Source organism: Rosa rugosa, chromosome 6 (genome assembly GCF_958449725.1).
Source record: "Rosa rugosa chromosome 6, drRosRugo1.1, whole genome shotgun sequence".
Classification (NCBI taxonomy): domain Eukaryota; kingdom Viridiplantae; phylum Streptophyta; class Magnoliopsida; order Rosales; family Rosaceae; genus Rosa; species Rosa rugosa.
The window spans coordinates 24,036,279-24,052,823 of record NC_084825.1 but is presented as its reverse complement, the minus strand read 5'-3'; the positions used below and the strand labels follow the sequence as shown (position 1 = coordinate 24,052,823).

Sequence of the window (16,545 nt, the reverse complement as noted above, 5' to 3'; positions counted from 1 at the left end):
AAATTACTGATGAGGACAAAAAAAAAATGATATCAATTTGAGAAATGACGTACCTGAGTTCAAAAGATATACTCATTGTACTCGTTAGTTAAGTGAATAACCAACAGTTGAATATATGCTTACTTGTAAATTAGTGTCTCGAGTTGAGGTTAACCCAACTTAAAATGCTATGATAAATTGTCTATATATTCACTCAAAACTTATGGCTCGAGTCTGCACAATTAGAACTTCAGGTTCTAAGGTGGAATGCTTTAAGCAAGCATAAAGAAGAATGTATCAATTGACATATGAAAATTTACTCGAAACTTCTAGTTCAAGTTGACATAAAGTCAAATAAACTACGAATGAATTATATGTGTAATCGAAGCTTCAGGTTCGAATTTATTTCTATGAACTGCAAGTTCTAAGATTTCGTAATTTGAACTTCGGGTTCAAATAAATTTGGCGCTCGAAACTTCAGGCTCGAGGTGACTATAGTGAAGCTTCAAGTTCACTTTTAACTAATTTATATTTTATACTCAAAGCTTCGGGTTTGAGTTTTACTGTTAGAACTTCAGGTTCTACTATGAAATTTTGAACTTCTGGTTCAAAAATATTACATTCGAAATTCATATGTTCGAGGTGCTGGTCCGTATGAGTAACAAAAAAAATATGTACTGTAATGAAGATATACAATAAAATAGAAAAATTGCGGGGAAAAAAAAATTAATTAACACTGGAAACTTCTGGTTCCATGGATGAAGAAAACAAACAGAACTTCTGGTCTGGTTAACTTCATATGATAATCTTTTTTTCTTACACATTCACAAAAACAAAAATATATCTTGTGATGAACCTCAAATTCTCTTTATATAGAGATGTAGTCACAAGCTTCTGGCTTTGATTAAATTTCTAACTTCGAACTGCAGACTCTAAAGGTCGTTTGAGTTTCAAATCCAAATAGTGACAAGGAGGAGGAAACCCAATTTGTCATGCCAAAACATAACGAAGAAGTAGAGGGATTTCATGCCCTCATATAATTAGGGATCAAGAAAAATATGATTTCATATACGTTTATATAACGTCGAGGATCTTCTGGCCCTCGTTAATTGCATAAGCTGTGAAAAACTTCATGTCGCAATTTTCTAATTTACATTTCATTACCCTTGAGGAACTTCAGGCCCCCATATGATCATGGTTCAAGTAACATGCGATTTTGATCATTGTATAATTATGAGGAACTTCTGGCCCTTGTTAAGCTTTGAGAAAATTTCATGTCACAATCTTGATTATGTAACTCTTAAGGAACTTCAGGCCCTCTGTAATCGAATCAAGAGACTTCAGGTCTCAATCTATTTTGATTACAAAACTCACAAGTAGATATAGGTGTGAGTTCACCATATAAATTGTCCAAATTGAATGAAAGGAGAAGGTGAATCAAATGGTCAAAATAGATAAATACATACCTGAAATTCTTTCAATTGAAAGACTGGATTTTTGAAAATTCTTATAGCCTACAAGATTATATGTAATCAGTAGTGATATCCAGAGGACTAACAGTGCTATAAAGCCAATATATTGAATAATGCAAGATAATTTGCTGCAAATAAAATTGGAAAACCATCAGCGAGTGGCCTTTCGTTAGTATATGAAAAATTTGGTATAATTATGAAGAAAGCAAACACATGGGCATACCAAAAAATGTGAATGATTATCAAAGATTAGCAAAATCATGCGGTATGAATTCAAAATATGAGAATGAGTACTAACAGAATATTCAAAGCAATTTAATAAATGGAGACCACTTTTATTCCATCACAAATCCGAAACCATGCCAGGACCACTACCAATCTATACCAAACTGATGAAGTCTAATTAATATAGGTCTCTTAACCATACTGATCCAGAAAAATTTACAATACCAAATAAAAGATTATCAGAGATTATAAAGTAGGGATTATTTATAACCTATACAAACCAAAGCGTATATATTGAGGACCGCCGGTTTGTTCATATAATTTGATAAGGAAGAAAACCCAAAAAAAAAACAGACTCTAATTGTGCATAGTTAAGTAAGCATGCAAATTGAATAAACGTAAAGCATGAAGTCTGCCATTTATGGTCCGAAACCTTCTGCATGTATGCATACAACCAACTTGCAAGAAAAACCCAAAAAGTTAATAAACATGTATCGCAAACTGTGGTGAATTGAATTGATAAAAATAGCAAAGTCAAAAAGAGCATGCGATAACTAAAAATTGATATATAAGAGAAAACTCATAGACCGTGAGTCAAGGTAGAAAACACAACAAAGTTGCACCAAAAATTCAGGATCATCATGGAGTTTATAGGAAAATAGAGCAAGCGTGCTGATAACGTGTTATAAAGTAGAGAGAAGATGAAGAGAGAATAGTTGAGAGGAAGTAGAAGTGTTATCATTCAGTCTCATTAGCCTCCTTTATATAGAGGTAGGGTTTACATCAAAGTACATAACTAATGAGTATTTACATGGACATCCACATAGATAATAATATTTACAACATTTATGATTTTTTTTTAATAGTTACAAGTTCGTACGTACTATCTTTTTAATAATTTTGTCAGTTTTTTATTTTTTTTATTTTTTTTATAAATAAATAATTATGGGAGTGTTAAAGTTCATTTTTAATGCTTATCTTTAATGCTTGGGAATATTCTCTTATATGAGTAAATGTTAAGTTAGATTTTTTAAAGAGATTTAATTAGCTAATTTTACTTTTTTAAAAATGAATAAAAGATGTAAAGAGCATGGGAGGTTAAGTGAGCAAATATGAATGTCCTAATAGAAAAACTCAAAATAAAATAAATTTCTTATATATATATATATATATATATATATCTGTGTGTGTGCGTGTGTGTGTGACTCTTACCGAATTTCCTGTTATGAATACATTGGCAAACAAGAGTAACAGCATTGCGTTCCCATAACAGAGCCTCCGCAGGAGTTACAGAATAGAGATAGTTAGCCAAGTCCCAATGCCCGTTACTAGAAGCCGAGACAACTGGAAGCATATTATAAGCATCACCAATGGCAACTACATTGTTGTTCTTGATAACCAAGCATTTGGCCATTTTGGTGATTCCGACATCCGCAACAAAAGCAAGGGCCGTTTTACCATCATTCGCTTTTATTTCCAAGTCCTCCGGTTGCATCAGTTGCACCACAGCCTCAACAATTTGTACGTCACAAGTATCAACTGCTATGTGAAGAGCTGTCTTGCCCGAATAAGGACTTCTTGCAGTTAATGCGCTGGGATTGTTGGAAAGAAACTCAGTTGCAGTACTCCAGTCACCACTCCTCACAGCATCGAAGAAAGGTACATACACACTGAAGTCTTCTGTGTTGCTCTCATATTCTGTAATTCATAGTCGCTAAGATTATAACCTTAACATACATAGCTTAGATGTCACGCGTTATTCGATTTCTGTTAGACATAATCGTGCATGTATAGCTGACATATATTAATCTCAATGGTTAGAATTGAAGTCATATGCTCTTATCACACGCTAATTTATTCTAATTATCCACCAGGTTTAAATTTCTGTTTCCTTACTAAAAGGTACCATAGTACAACAAATGACATGTAATAGAAAAATGAGAGTTTCTATTAGGACCTCTTGATCTACTCACTAGACCTCCCTCATTTTTTAATTATTCAATAACATATGTATTCTTAGAGTTTTTCTATTGGAACCCCCAAATTTACTCACTTGACCTCTATGCTTTTTACACCTCCTATCAAATTTTCAAATACTAAATTTACTCATTAAACCTCACTAAAGTTTCTCAAATAACCTCACTCATATAATTTACAAACAAACTAAGATCTTTATAATAAAAAACTTTTTTTTTTTTGAATCCAAGTAGGTCAGATATATTAATGTTCAGCAAGCAGTACCAGAAACGACACACCCATAGGGGCCGACAGAAAGAGCCGTCCTGTAGGACATACAAAGGACCTATACTAACATAGAACCTACGCACTCCCGGGTACACCCTCCTTTTAAGGACTAATAAGCACCTTTATTCTTACAAAATCTAGGAGCTCAGAAGCAAGGAAATATAAAAGTTAACAACCGAGCTAACTAGATTCTGCGACCTATGAAAATTTAAACATTACTAGTTGAGGATAAAGCTCCAACATCCCCACAAATACCACCATCAGTCGGCAGCTGCTCCATATATTCAGAGGTACTGCTTATCTCTTTTTCCTCCAGCGCTTGACCAGGGCGATCACTGTCCCTAAGCTTCCACTTCTTAGACTTCCTACCCTGGAACTCATTCTCCAGAACCTTTGCACACTTCGGTTTGTAAAAAACTTAGTCATTTGAATGATTTAATTACTCTATAACTCTTAATTACATCTCTATTCCTTAATCAGACAACATAAATCTCTTATCCAATAAAAAAAAATCAAACACAAGGTATTGAGTTTTAAAAATTAATAAAAATAAAATAACATGAACTATTATGTGATTTTTTTTATTTACTTTTTCTTTTTTAGGTATGCAAAAAAAAAAAAAAAGATTAATCATTTTTTCTTAATGTTTCTCTATTTTCTGTACCTCATCATTAATTATTTGGGGTCGTGACCACTTACCCAATTTTAGCCTAAAAATTGGTCACTTACTCCACCAAAGAGTTTTTAATCCCATTTACCCAATTTAAATGACAATGACAATTTTACCCTCGTTTTAATTAATAAACTCTCCTAACATATTCTCTCTCTCGACTCCTCTCAGACGCTCCCTCTCTCTCTCTCTCTCTCTCTCTCTCTCTCTCTCTCTCTCTCTCTCTCTCTCTCTCTCTCTCTCTCTCTCTCTCTCTCTCTCTCACACACACACACACACACACACACACACACACACCTAAAACAATGACAGAGAGTAAGAATCTCCGGCACGGCGTCATATTTCCAGAAGTAGCGGCAAATGGAGGACCGATCGATAATCTCCGGCGCATCCACCAGTAACTGCTCACCCTGGGGAAGCCTATACACAGACATGACTGCACTGACGGTGTTCCGTCGAACGAACGGGTGGCGGTGCTCCAGATTCGCTAGAATCGACGGAATCAACGGCTCGACGATCTCGGCCTCGTTCAGTCGGCAGAGGAATCGGAGCATGACGCCGCGGATGTACTCGTTAGGGCTCTGGAGATTGTTGCGGAGGTTCTGGCAGATGAGGATCATCTCCGGGAGAACTTTGCCTCGGGAATCTGTCTTGTCGATGATCTCGAGGTAGAGGAGGAGAAGCTTCTGGACGGTGTGGTCCTCGGAGGGGAGGACGTAGCGGATAATGGTGATGAAGAGCTGGGGAATTGTGTCGCCGTTGAGCAAGATCATGATTGCCTTCTTCATGGCTTCGATCTTGGCTTCGACGTCGTTTCCTCTGAGAGCCGGAGATTATCGATCGGTTCTTGTCCTAGATGGGTGCCCAAATCAATTTTTTTTTTCATTGTTTGTTTTGATGAACTTTTTAATGAGTTGGCATCAGATCGACTAATATATTGTTGTATATGTGTTGTATTGTTGTATACTTGTTATATGCTTGGTTTGGTAATTTTTTGACTTGCCTAGCAAACTTTTCAAAATTGACTTGGCAATAATAACATTATTGAGGGGCAATAATGTTTCTACTGCGGGCAATAATCATATTACTGGGGGGCAATAATTATATTGTTAGGGGCTAATAATGTTTCTACTGGGGGCAATAATCATATTACTGGGGGGCAATAATTATATTATTAGGGGCCAGTAATGTTTCTACTGAGGGGAAATAATATGATTACTGGGTATTATTAGGGGCAATAATATGACTATTGGGGGGCAATAATATGATTACTGGGTATTATTAGGGGGCAATAAAATCGGCCGCCGGAATCCAGTCACCGGTCGCCGGATTCCGGTCACCGGAGTCCGGCAAGGTCAGCGATGACTTCTTTCTCTAAGTGACAAAGAAGGAGAGGGCAAAAATGTCCCAAAAATAAATAAAAAGGAATAAAAAAATAATTAATTGGGTATTAGGGAAATAATCTCTTAGAGTGTTTAGGTAAGTGGGCAATCTCTTAGAGTGTTTGGGTAAGTGGGCAATTTTTAAGCTAAAATTGGGATAATGATCATTTCCCCTAATTATTTAAATATCTTTTTATCTATGTTTATTTACTGGCTCTGTTTTTTTTTTTTTTTTTTTTTTGGCAAATATAATGGATAGATTTAGATTTAGGTCATAATATAATTTATTTTGTTCTCCCTGACCAATATGCATTCAATATGCATATCATACATTTTTATCTTAATCATAGTTTTATTTCTTATTAAATATATATGAATGCTTTAATGAGTATGTAATGAAATTGAAAATTGATAATAGATAGGGAAAATAATAAAGAATGCAATCTAATATTATTGAATTGGAAAGTCTAGAGAAAATAAATATAACAATTTTTTTGGTATAATTATTGTCCTTAATAGTCATTTTATAGTAGGTTATATCTATACTATTATTAAGAGAAGAGGCTTTGTTAGCTAAAATTGAAAATTTTGACAGATTTAACTATGAAGGATTAAAAAACTTTGACAATAAATTAAATCACAAGGGTAAATAGGATAATTATAAAATAGATTTTATTAAGAAAATTGAAAAGAAATTATCCCACAACCTTCTCTCCCACTATTTTCTCTCTGCAATAACTACCCATTGAATCTATTTTCTTTTGCAGATAACTTTTTTTTTTTTTTTACAATTAAAATTTTTCTTACACATGCAGAGCATGTGATTGCAGACTAGTATCATTTAATAATTCATAATAGAGTGAGGTTAAGTGAGCAAATTTGGAGGTCCCAATAGAAACTCTCATATTCTTATACAAAAAGATTGTTAAAGACAACAAACTAATAAGGAAAATATTTTTTTCCTCTGCAAAGATTAATAATAATGGAAACACATTTACAGTACTTTAATTATTCATTTCCATTTTAGTTCTCATTTCATATTTCTCATTTTCTTTGTTTATAAAAGCTTTTGAAAAAGAAAAAATCAAGACAAAATGCATTCAAAATTACTTGGTGAATTATATAAAAATAAAACTATGATGCAAGAGAGAAAAAAATAGACAAAGGTCTGAAACGGGGAATAGAGAGCCCTTATGTAAACTAACCAGATAAGTTTGTGAATCGGCATATAAGATAAAAATAAATAATAAAAGAACAGAGCACGAGAAAATATGGAGGTCCCAATAGAAAAACTTTAGAAAAATCCATGAAAACGATATCAAAAACGATTTTCCAAAGTGATTTTAAAAAATAAAAAAGAGAAAATGAGATTTTTATTTCTCAATTTGAAAATGATTCAATAGTGTTGTGCAAATTTCATATTCTCTAACCTGTGAGAAGGAAAAGTGAAAAGGTCAAATAGTTGTTTTCAAATAATTTCTCTGAGTGAAAATTGAAAATATTTTATATTCTTATTTTCATATTTTGAAAAATAGGTCGCTGAACACATTCTCATCATATTTTCATTTTCTAAAATAAAAAATATAGGCATGAAAATGTTATTGGACACTACCTAAATATGCAGCAGTTATTTTTTGGTGGCTTATAAAGTCCACTGCATTTTTTTTTTACAGAAAATTAATATGTAATGTTATTAACTATTTGGTTTGGTGGAGTGAGTCTTTCCTTTATAAGGACTATGAAAACGTATATGATAGACTGACTGCATCTGGATTCTGGACTATTGGACTTTACTTTGGACACGGAGAATCCAAACTCAACATGACTCTTTGATTAAAGTCACAACTAAATTATATTGGGTTTTTGTCCATTTACCCCATTTCTAGGGATTTTTTTCCCACTTACCCCATTAAGTTTTTTTAATTCTCTCTTACCCAATACACTCTAAGGGAGTCTTCCCTAATACCCCATTAAGATTTTTTTTTTAATACCATTTTACCCCTCACCCTTTTGTTACTTAGAGAGAGAGAGAGAAAATGGAAGAGAGAGAAACCATAGGAGACTTCGCCGGAGCCCGTCACCGGCCGCCGGAATCCGGTCACCGGCCGCCGGATTCCGGTCATAGGTTGCCGGACATGTTTATTACCCCAATAAACGTCTATTGCTCCCCAATGGAGGGGCAATAGAGGTCTATTGCCCCCAATAGATGTATATTGGCCCCCAATAGATGTCTATTGCCCCCAATCGATGCCTATTGCCCCCCAATAGACGTCTATTGGAGGATATTGGCCCCCAATAGATGTCTATTGCCTCCAATAGTCTATTGCCCCCAATAGACGTCTATTGCCCCCCAATAGACGTCTATTAGTCATGTATTGCCCCCAATAGACGTGACGTCTATTGTCCCCCAATACACCTGTATTGCCCTCCAATACAACTTTCGATCGCCGGAATGAGAACTAATTTTTCTATATTAAACAAATAAAACTTCCATTAAAGAAAAAAAACGAAGAGATTACATCAATTCAAAACGTCTATTGCCCTCCAATAGACGTTTACTGCCCCCCAATAGACCTTTTACAAACCTCTATTGCCCCAATAGAACTTTTTTCTTTTTTTCTTTTTTCTTTCATTTTGGGCTTTTGACCCATTTTACCGCAAAAAAAGTGCTATGGCTCCATCTTCCATAGTATTCCCAGAAAGCCACATATCCATCTTCCTTGCTCTTCAACTTATTATAAACAGCAATATCAATACAACGAGAAAAACATAAAGTTGTTGTTATTTGTATAAGCAACAATTGCTTGATAGACCTGCATCGAGACATAGATTCACATACGTAGACAATATCCAACAAAATTTATAAAAACAAGTTTCGTAAATAACTAAAGGAGGATAATTCATGCAATTTTTGATGCAGAACCATCTGCAATTTTCTAAATACGAAGCAAAATTCCATTCTTGACTGCATCAATAATACGCAACGGAAGCAATTTTAGTGTGCAATCACAAACGAACTTCTCTTACCACAAAACATGGAGCAATATTGCTTCATTTGCCCATAATCGCAATGAATCCCAATTTTGGGATTGAGGCGAACTCTGATGACACATACCCAGCAAGAACTAATTTTGACCGTTGTAAGATAACGGGCAATTCGTTCTTGTTTCGTTTTTGTTATCAAATAGGTTGGATATATGGGCTTTCCTCTGCCACCGGTATAGCATATCAACGTTTTCCTCTGCCACTGCCCTATGTCGAGCAACGGAGGTCAAGCTCGAGCACCAAATCTCGCCGGAGATGAGCTCCGGTTTTGATTTCGCTGGAGAGGCGGTTACCGGCGACATTGAGAATCTGTAGACCTTGTGGTGGAGCTTGGCCGGAAAGTCCTTCCAGAGGCCGAGCATCATCGACGGAGCTTGGGAGTTCTTCTTCGCTTAGCGACGATGCTTGGAATCGGAGACGGCGAACCACAACTCTCCGAGCTCACAATTCCGGAGGACCATCAAACTCGCCGAGTTTCTGTTTCTACCGTCGATGAATCTTCCGGCGCCGTCTTTCTGAGCCGAGAGAGAAAGAGATCGGAGAGAGAGCAGATCGGAGAAAGTGAGAGAGAGAGAGAGAGCAGATCGTGTGGAGAGAGAGAGAGAGGGCAGATCGTGAAGAGAGAGTGGCAAATGTAATTAATTAATTACTTTAAGGGCAAAATAGTCATTTTACTTCAAATAGGGTAAGTGGGAATAAAAATCTCTTGCTGGGGTAAGTGGGATAACTTTGGCTCATTTTGGGGCTTTTGGTTAAGGACCCAATTATTTTATTGTGGCTCAACTTTATAACAACCAGTCGAAGCACGAGTGGTTGATGAGACCCTTCATTTGACACTCACTTTTTTTTTGTATTTATCTTTTTATGTTTTTTCTTGTTTTACTTAAATAATTATTAGATGACTACATTATGAATATATTTTAGGGTCCTTGACCAATAGCACCAAAATGAGCAAAAGTTATCCCACTTACCTCAGCAACAGATTTTTATTCCCACTAACCCCATTTAAAAGAAAATTACTATTCTGTCCTCAGCTTAATTAATGAATTACACACTGCCACTCATATTCTCTCTCTCATCCCGATCTCTCTCTCTCCCCCCGACTGACCGCCGGCTCCGGTAACGTTCCAGACCCTCCGGCAACGTTCCAGGCCCTCCAGCGCTCCACCCAGGCCCTCTCGCGTTAGCCCAGCCACTCCGGCGTTCGACGTTGGACCAAGGCGCACTGGACCCAGCCCCTCCGGCGTTCGGCGCTCTACCCAGGCCCTCCGACGTTCGATCTAGCCCCTCCGGTGCTCAACTCTCCGGCGCTGGACCAAGGTTCTCCGGCGTTGGTGGCGGAGGAGAACGATAATTAGGTGCCGAGAGCTTTTCTCTGGGTGCCCAAATCAATTTTTTTTGGGGGGCAGAAGGAAAGGGGAAAAAAAAGTTTTGGAAGTTTATTGGGGGGCAATAGACGTTTTGAATTGACGTAATCTCCTCTTTTTTTTCTTTAATCAAAGTTTTATTTGTGTAATTTTAGGAAAATTAGTTCCCATTTCGGTAATCAAAACGTCTATTGGGGGGCAATACATGACTGATAGTCGTCTATTGGGGGGCAATACATGGCTGATAGTCGTCTATTGGGAGGCAATACATGGTTGATAGTCGTCTATTGGAGGGCAATAGATGTCTATTAGGGGGCAATAGACTATCGGGGCAATAGGCGTCTATTGGGGGGCAATAGGGGGCAATAAAGGTCTATTGGGGGGCAATAGATATCTATTGGGGGCAAAAAAACCTTCCGGTGAGATTTTCAGCAAATTCCGGTGGGCGGAGGTCGGTGACCGGATTCCGGCGAAAGTTGACCGGATTCCGGCGAAAGTTGGCCGGATTCTGGCAACCGGTGACCGGATTCCGGCGGCCGGTGACCGGGCTCCGGCGAAGTCCCCTATGGTTTCTCTCTCTTCCATTCTCTCTCTCTAAGTAACAAATGTGAGGGTAAAATGGTATTAAAAAAAAAAAAAAACAAAAAAAAAATCTTAATGGGGTATTAAGGAAGACCTCCTTAGAGTGTTTTGGGTAAGAGGGAATTAAAAAAACTTAGTAGGGTAAGTGGGAAAAAAAATCTCTAAAAATGGTGTAAATGGATAAAAACCCTATATTTTATATTAAAGGGTATTTTAGGTAATTAATTTATATTTTAGTAAATCTAAGCACTTGGCTTTATAGTATAGATAGACAGATAAATGAATGGATGGCAGGGGCGGCCTTGAGGTAGTCCTAGGTGCAGCCGCACTAGGCCTCCGATCAAATGAAACATAATGTATAGAACGTTTAGGGAGAATATCACAAATGGTTACTCAACTTTTACCTATTTGACACTTTGGTCACTCACCTTTTAAATATATCACTTTGGTCACTCAACTTTAACTCTGTTATTCAGACCTCCCAATTTGCTCTTTAAACCTCTCTCTCAATTTTTTTTCATCAAACTTCCTAATTTGCCCTCATTCTTATTTTAAACATTTTCAGTTTTCCTTCAACTGACTCTGAAAACTGACTATCTTGATCATCATCTCCAACCTATCTCTTCACTGCATGGTCTTCTGCAAGTCTAATCAACAGATGCTAAAACTTTTAGCCTTATTTGTTGTAAGACCTCAGAAATTTTTTATTAATTCCTAAATGTTTCCTGGGATTAATAAAGTGTTCGTTTGTACGATTTTGTGGTTCGAGGGTGGAGTGGAATTATTTTCGGAGGAATAATTATTCGAAGTGCACGTTTTAGGGGGTTACGAAGTTTGAATTTTTATACGTTTAGATTATGTGAGAACTTCCTTCACGAAAGTCGTAGAGTGCGTCGATACGAGTTCGTGGACATGCGGAACGTGGAAATCGGAGTTCGTATGAAGAAGTTATCGCTTTCGGAAAAAGTTTCCATTTTGGTATATATGGGATTTTTCCGGAAAAATATCAGAAAAATTAGAGTTTCCATTTTGGGAAACTTTTCTCTCTCTTCGATCCTGACCCTGATTCGCCCCCTCACCTTCGCTGGCGTCGTTCTTCCTCCTCCGGCCACCTTTTGCTTTGATTCCAAAGGGAATCCTGCTCTCCTCAGTCCCCTCTACACGTCTGTGGTGGTGATTAGTCGTTGGAAGTACCGTAGACGGCGCTACAAGGCCGGGAAGTTTGGCGGCGGCGATGCTTCGAACCCAGATCGAAACTTCCGATTCCGGCCACCATAGCCGGTGTTTCTTGAGGGCTTTTGGAACCCAGAGGACGTAGATGCTTCTCCCAAGGTGGCTTGCAACAATTCAACCTGTGGAGGTCGAATTTGGAAGATTGGGAATCTAGGGTTCATAGGTTTTCAAAACTTGCAAGGTAATTTCCGGCCAAATGGCTTTGATTCTGACTTTCTGCTAGTTATGAAAGTTTCAATTAGAGTTAAGATGAAGAACTTTGGTGTTGGAAGTTTTGTCAAATTTTGACTTTGGACCGGTGGCGGTGCCGCCACTGTGGTGGTGTTTTCTGGCCGTTTCCGGCCACCTCAGGGATGGTTTCTGTTCCTGATTTCGATCTACTCGTCGATACGAGCATTTCGATATACAATACGTAATTTTTGGAGATCGTATGAGCATGTTAGGGTTTTTGTGATTTCGATAGTTTCGGTTATCGATCCGTGAGGATTCGGCCGTTCGATCGACTTGTAGTTTTGATTTATTGATCGTAGAAGTGTTCCGAGATTGTTGGATGGTCTCAGATGAGGATCCGACTGTTGGATCGTCGTATAATTGTGTGTTGTGAATTGTGTGCTTTGTGTTGTGAATTGTGTGCTTTGTGTTGTATTGAGTGTGACCTTGATGTGAATAGGTGATTGACGAAATTGTGTGAGCGGAGTATGGATGATTTTGTGCTTGTCTTGGTTTTGTGTGAAGACGCAGCAGGATTTGGAGGTGAGTAAATCTCACGTGGTTCATTTACGAACGGATTTAATTATTACTCGGAATTACTTGTTTAATTGTTAAATCATTTTCGAACCAAATTATTTGTTTTAAAATATATGAACTTGATCGACAGCGGTTCATGGGTAGGTTAAAACAATGTTTTGATATAAAATGATTTTCGAGAAGTATAATTTATAAAACTATAGTTGGTATTAGTGGCATCCCTGAGTGGATGACTACGTATATATATATTTACGTGGAATATATATATGGATGGCGTGACATTGTGATGTGCGTATGAACTGTGAATTATTCAGAATGTGGTTTTGTGCGTTTACTCTTTGTGGAAATACGTTATATCATGGGATTGTTGATTTGTCATGTTGAAAGAGTAATCGAGTAGGGGTAACATTTTGAGTCATGTGGGATTCTTTGTAAATGTTTTTCTGATCTACGGATCTGGTGTCACAGTCGTGACAGAGGCAATTGTTATCGTAAGGCTAAACTTCGGGTGAGGTGACAGGTTACGATTCAGTTGAGGCAATTGTTATCGTAAGGCTGAACCTCGGGTGAGGTGACAGGTTACGATTCAGTTGGTGTAAAGGCATCGTAAGGCTGAACCTCGGGTGAGGTGACAGGTTACGATTCAGTTGGAGCTCTAGTATGTGGTATGCGTGCGGTCATGGTGGTAACTGGGTTACGGCATCATGAGTACGTAGTTTGTGGTATGCGTGCGGTCATGGTGGTAACTGGGTTACTGCATCATGAGTACGTAGTGTGTGGTATGCGTGCGGTCATGGTGGTAACTGAGTTACGGCATCATGAGTACGTAGTCTGTGGTATGCGTGCGGGCATGGTGGTAACGGTGTTACTGCATCATAAGTACGTAGTTTTCGAGGAATGTTGCTGATGTTCTTTCTTTAATTTTATACGTGAGATTTGGATTGCTATGATTTTATTGATTGTTTTAATGTAATTCCCTGAACTAAGTTATATGCAAGGACTCCCTTTTTTTTTTTTTTTTTTTTTTTTATCTTACAATTTTCTTTTTCTTTGATGATTTTCTATCAAAATTTTTCTTTATTTCAATTTTGTTTTTTAATTTTTTTATTTTAAGAATTTCTTGTCTAGAGACCCTTTATCACCATATCTATTCTTGCTTTGTGCCGCGGTGTTTTCAGCTCTATTGGAGCATAAGGTTACTAAAGGGCAGCTTCAAGGGGTTAAAATTTGTTCAGGGGCTCCTATTATCCACTGCCTTTTATTTGCAGATGATAGCCTTTTGTTTGGTAAGGCTAACGTAGAGGAATGTTCTCATGTTCAGGATGTGTTGTTGGATTATGAGTTAGCTTCGGGCCAGAGAGTTAGTTTCTCTAAATGCAGTATAGTCTTTAGTAAGAAGGTGTGCTCTTCTTTGCAGCAGCTGATTGCAGGTTCACTTGGTGTGGTTATTGTGAACAAACTTGACAAATATCTGGGTTTACCTACTTATTTGGGGAGAAATAAGACTGAGACTTTTGCTTACATACAGGAGAGTTTGAAAAAGAAGCTTGAGGGTTGGCAAGGCAAACTTTTGAGCAATGCAGGGAAGGATCTTCTTATAAGGGTAGTTGCTCAATCCTTTCCTTCATATACTATGAGTTGCTTCTTATTACCTAAGTATTTTTGTGATTCACTGCATCAGAAGTGTGCTAAGTTCTGGTGGGGGCAGTAAGGGTGAGAATCGGAAAATTTGTTGGTTGTCTTGGGACTGGTTATGCCAACCCAAAGAGGCTGGTGGAATGGAATTTCGAGATTTGCATGCACATAATTTGGCTCTTTTGTTAAAGGAGGGTTAGAGGTTAATTCGTAATCTGGGTTCTCTTTTGGCTCGACTATATCAGGCTAGGTACTTCCCTAATGGTGACTTCTGGTCTAGTGAGCTTTCTTCATTACCTCTACATGCTGGAGGGGTATACATGCAACAAAACATATTTTGAGGAGGGGTGTCCATTGGCAGTAGGGAACGGGCAGTTAGTAAGGATTTGGGATGATCCATGGATTCCAAGACCCTTTACTTTTCTTCCTATTATTCGTCGTGTGGATGGCCCAGCCCAAAGAGGGTCTCAGATTTGTTACTTCCAAGGTTTACTTGGAGTCAGGCTCTTGTTAATAAGTATTTTGCAACTGAGGATGTTGATTTGATTCTTTTTATATCTCTTAGTCTGCGTGATGTTCCTGATCGTCTTATTTGGCATTATGATAAGAGGGGAAGGTTTTCTACTAAAAGCGCTTATGCTTTGTCTATCAGCGAGCTTCATGATAGTAGGGCAGCTACTTTTGATCCGGGTAATGTTTCTTCTTTTTGGAAGCAGATTTGGTTTGCTCAAATTCCTAGGGTAAGGTTAAAGTTCATTGGTGGAAAGTTTGCTCTTCTATCCTCTGCACAGCTGCTAAGCTACGCACTAGACTAGTCTTAGTCAAGGATGGATGTTGGTTTTGCAATGATCAGGATGAATCTATTAATCACATTAAGAGGGATTGTTAGTTTGTAAAGGATTTGCTTTCCTTTTTCCCTGAGTTGCATGGCGCCTTACAGATTGATTGCAGTGAAGGTACGTCAATTATTACTTGGTTGACATATTGTTTTAAAGTTCACTCTAAAAAGAATGGGCCCTTTTGCTGTTGGTTGGATGGTTTGTATGGAAGGAGCGTAACCTAAGAGTGTGGTCAAATCAATTTGTTTGTTTGACCCACTTGCAGTTTCAAATCAGGTCCTCCTTTATGTTGTTCCAGTCTCATTTGGTTACTACTCAGAATACTTCTGGGAGGATTATGCCAGGTTGGTCCGTGCCTTCTTCTGGCTGGCTTAAGACCAATTGTAATGGTGCTTTTGATTTGGTGTCTAAATCTGGTGGGATAGGAGTGACTATATGTGATGCATTGGGTGATGTTTTTGGCGGTACATGCATCAAGGTTAATTTTGTTGCTTCTCCTGAAGCTATAGAAGCCATGGCTTGCAGGGCTGCTTGCTCCCTAGCAGTTCAGTATCAGCTTTCTCCGATTATTTTTTAGACAGATTGTTAGCATTTAGTTTCTTCTGTTGAGTCTGGGGGTGAAGAAACCTCACCTTGGGTCATGTTATTTAGGATATCAACTCCTCTCTAGAGGTGCTAGTTGGCTCTTATTTAAGGCATGTTAACTGTGAGGCCAATACAGCTACCTACAATTTAGCAAAGGGAAATTTTTAACAACAGTACACGACAAATGAGTGACTCCGAACATCGGTACATTAAGTTTCAAAACAATCATTTCGGTACATGAACTTGAAATCTCGACCCAAAATATATACACGCCGTTACATTCTCCGTTAGTCAATGTGATTTCCGTCAAACTTTAAGGGGTAAATCAGTCACTTCTTAATTTAGTATTAATTGATTATTAATATTAATAATTAATGAAGAGAGAGAAATTTAAATAAAAAAAGAGTATTGTTCTCTCTCTTTCGTCCCGTTCAAGCCCAGCAAACTCTCTCTCTCTCCCCCCCCCCCCCCATTCAAGCACAGCAAACCTGACCATGGTGGCCGCATGGCTCGCACGCTCCGAGCCGCCTCTAGGGTCGG

At 37.9% G+C, this 16,545-nt stretch overlaps 1 protein-coding gene across 1 annotated transcript in view; it reads right to left on the bottom strand.

Moving 5' to 3' along the window:
- LOC133716435 (uncharacterized) overlaps positions 1–16,545 on the bottom strand; it is a 49,567-nt gene that overhangs the window by 30,117 nt on the left and 2,905 nt on the right. Inside the window, exon 3 of the mRNA XM_062143147.1 lies at positions 2,889–3,374. Coding sequence (XP_061999131.1) covers positions 2,889–3,374 — 486 coding nt within the window. The remainder of the gene's footprint in view (positions 1–2,888; positions 3,375–16,545) is intronic.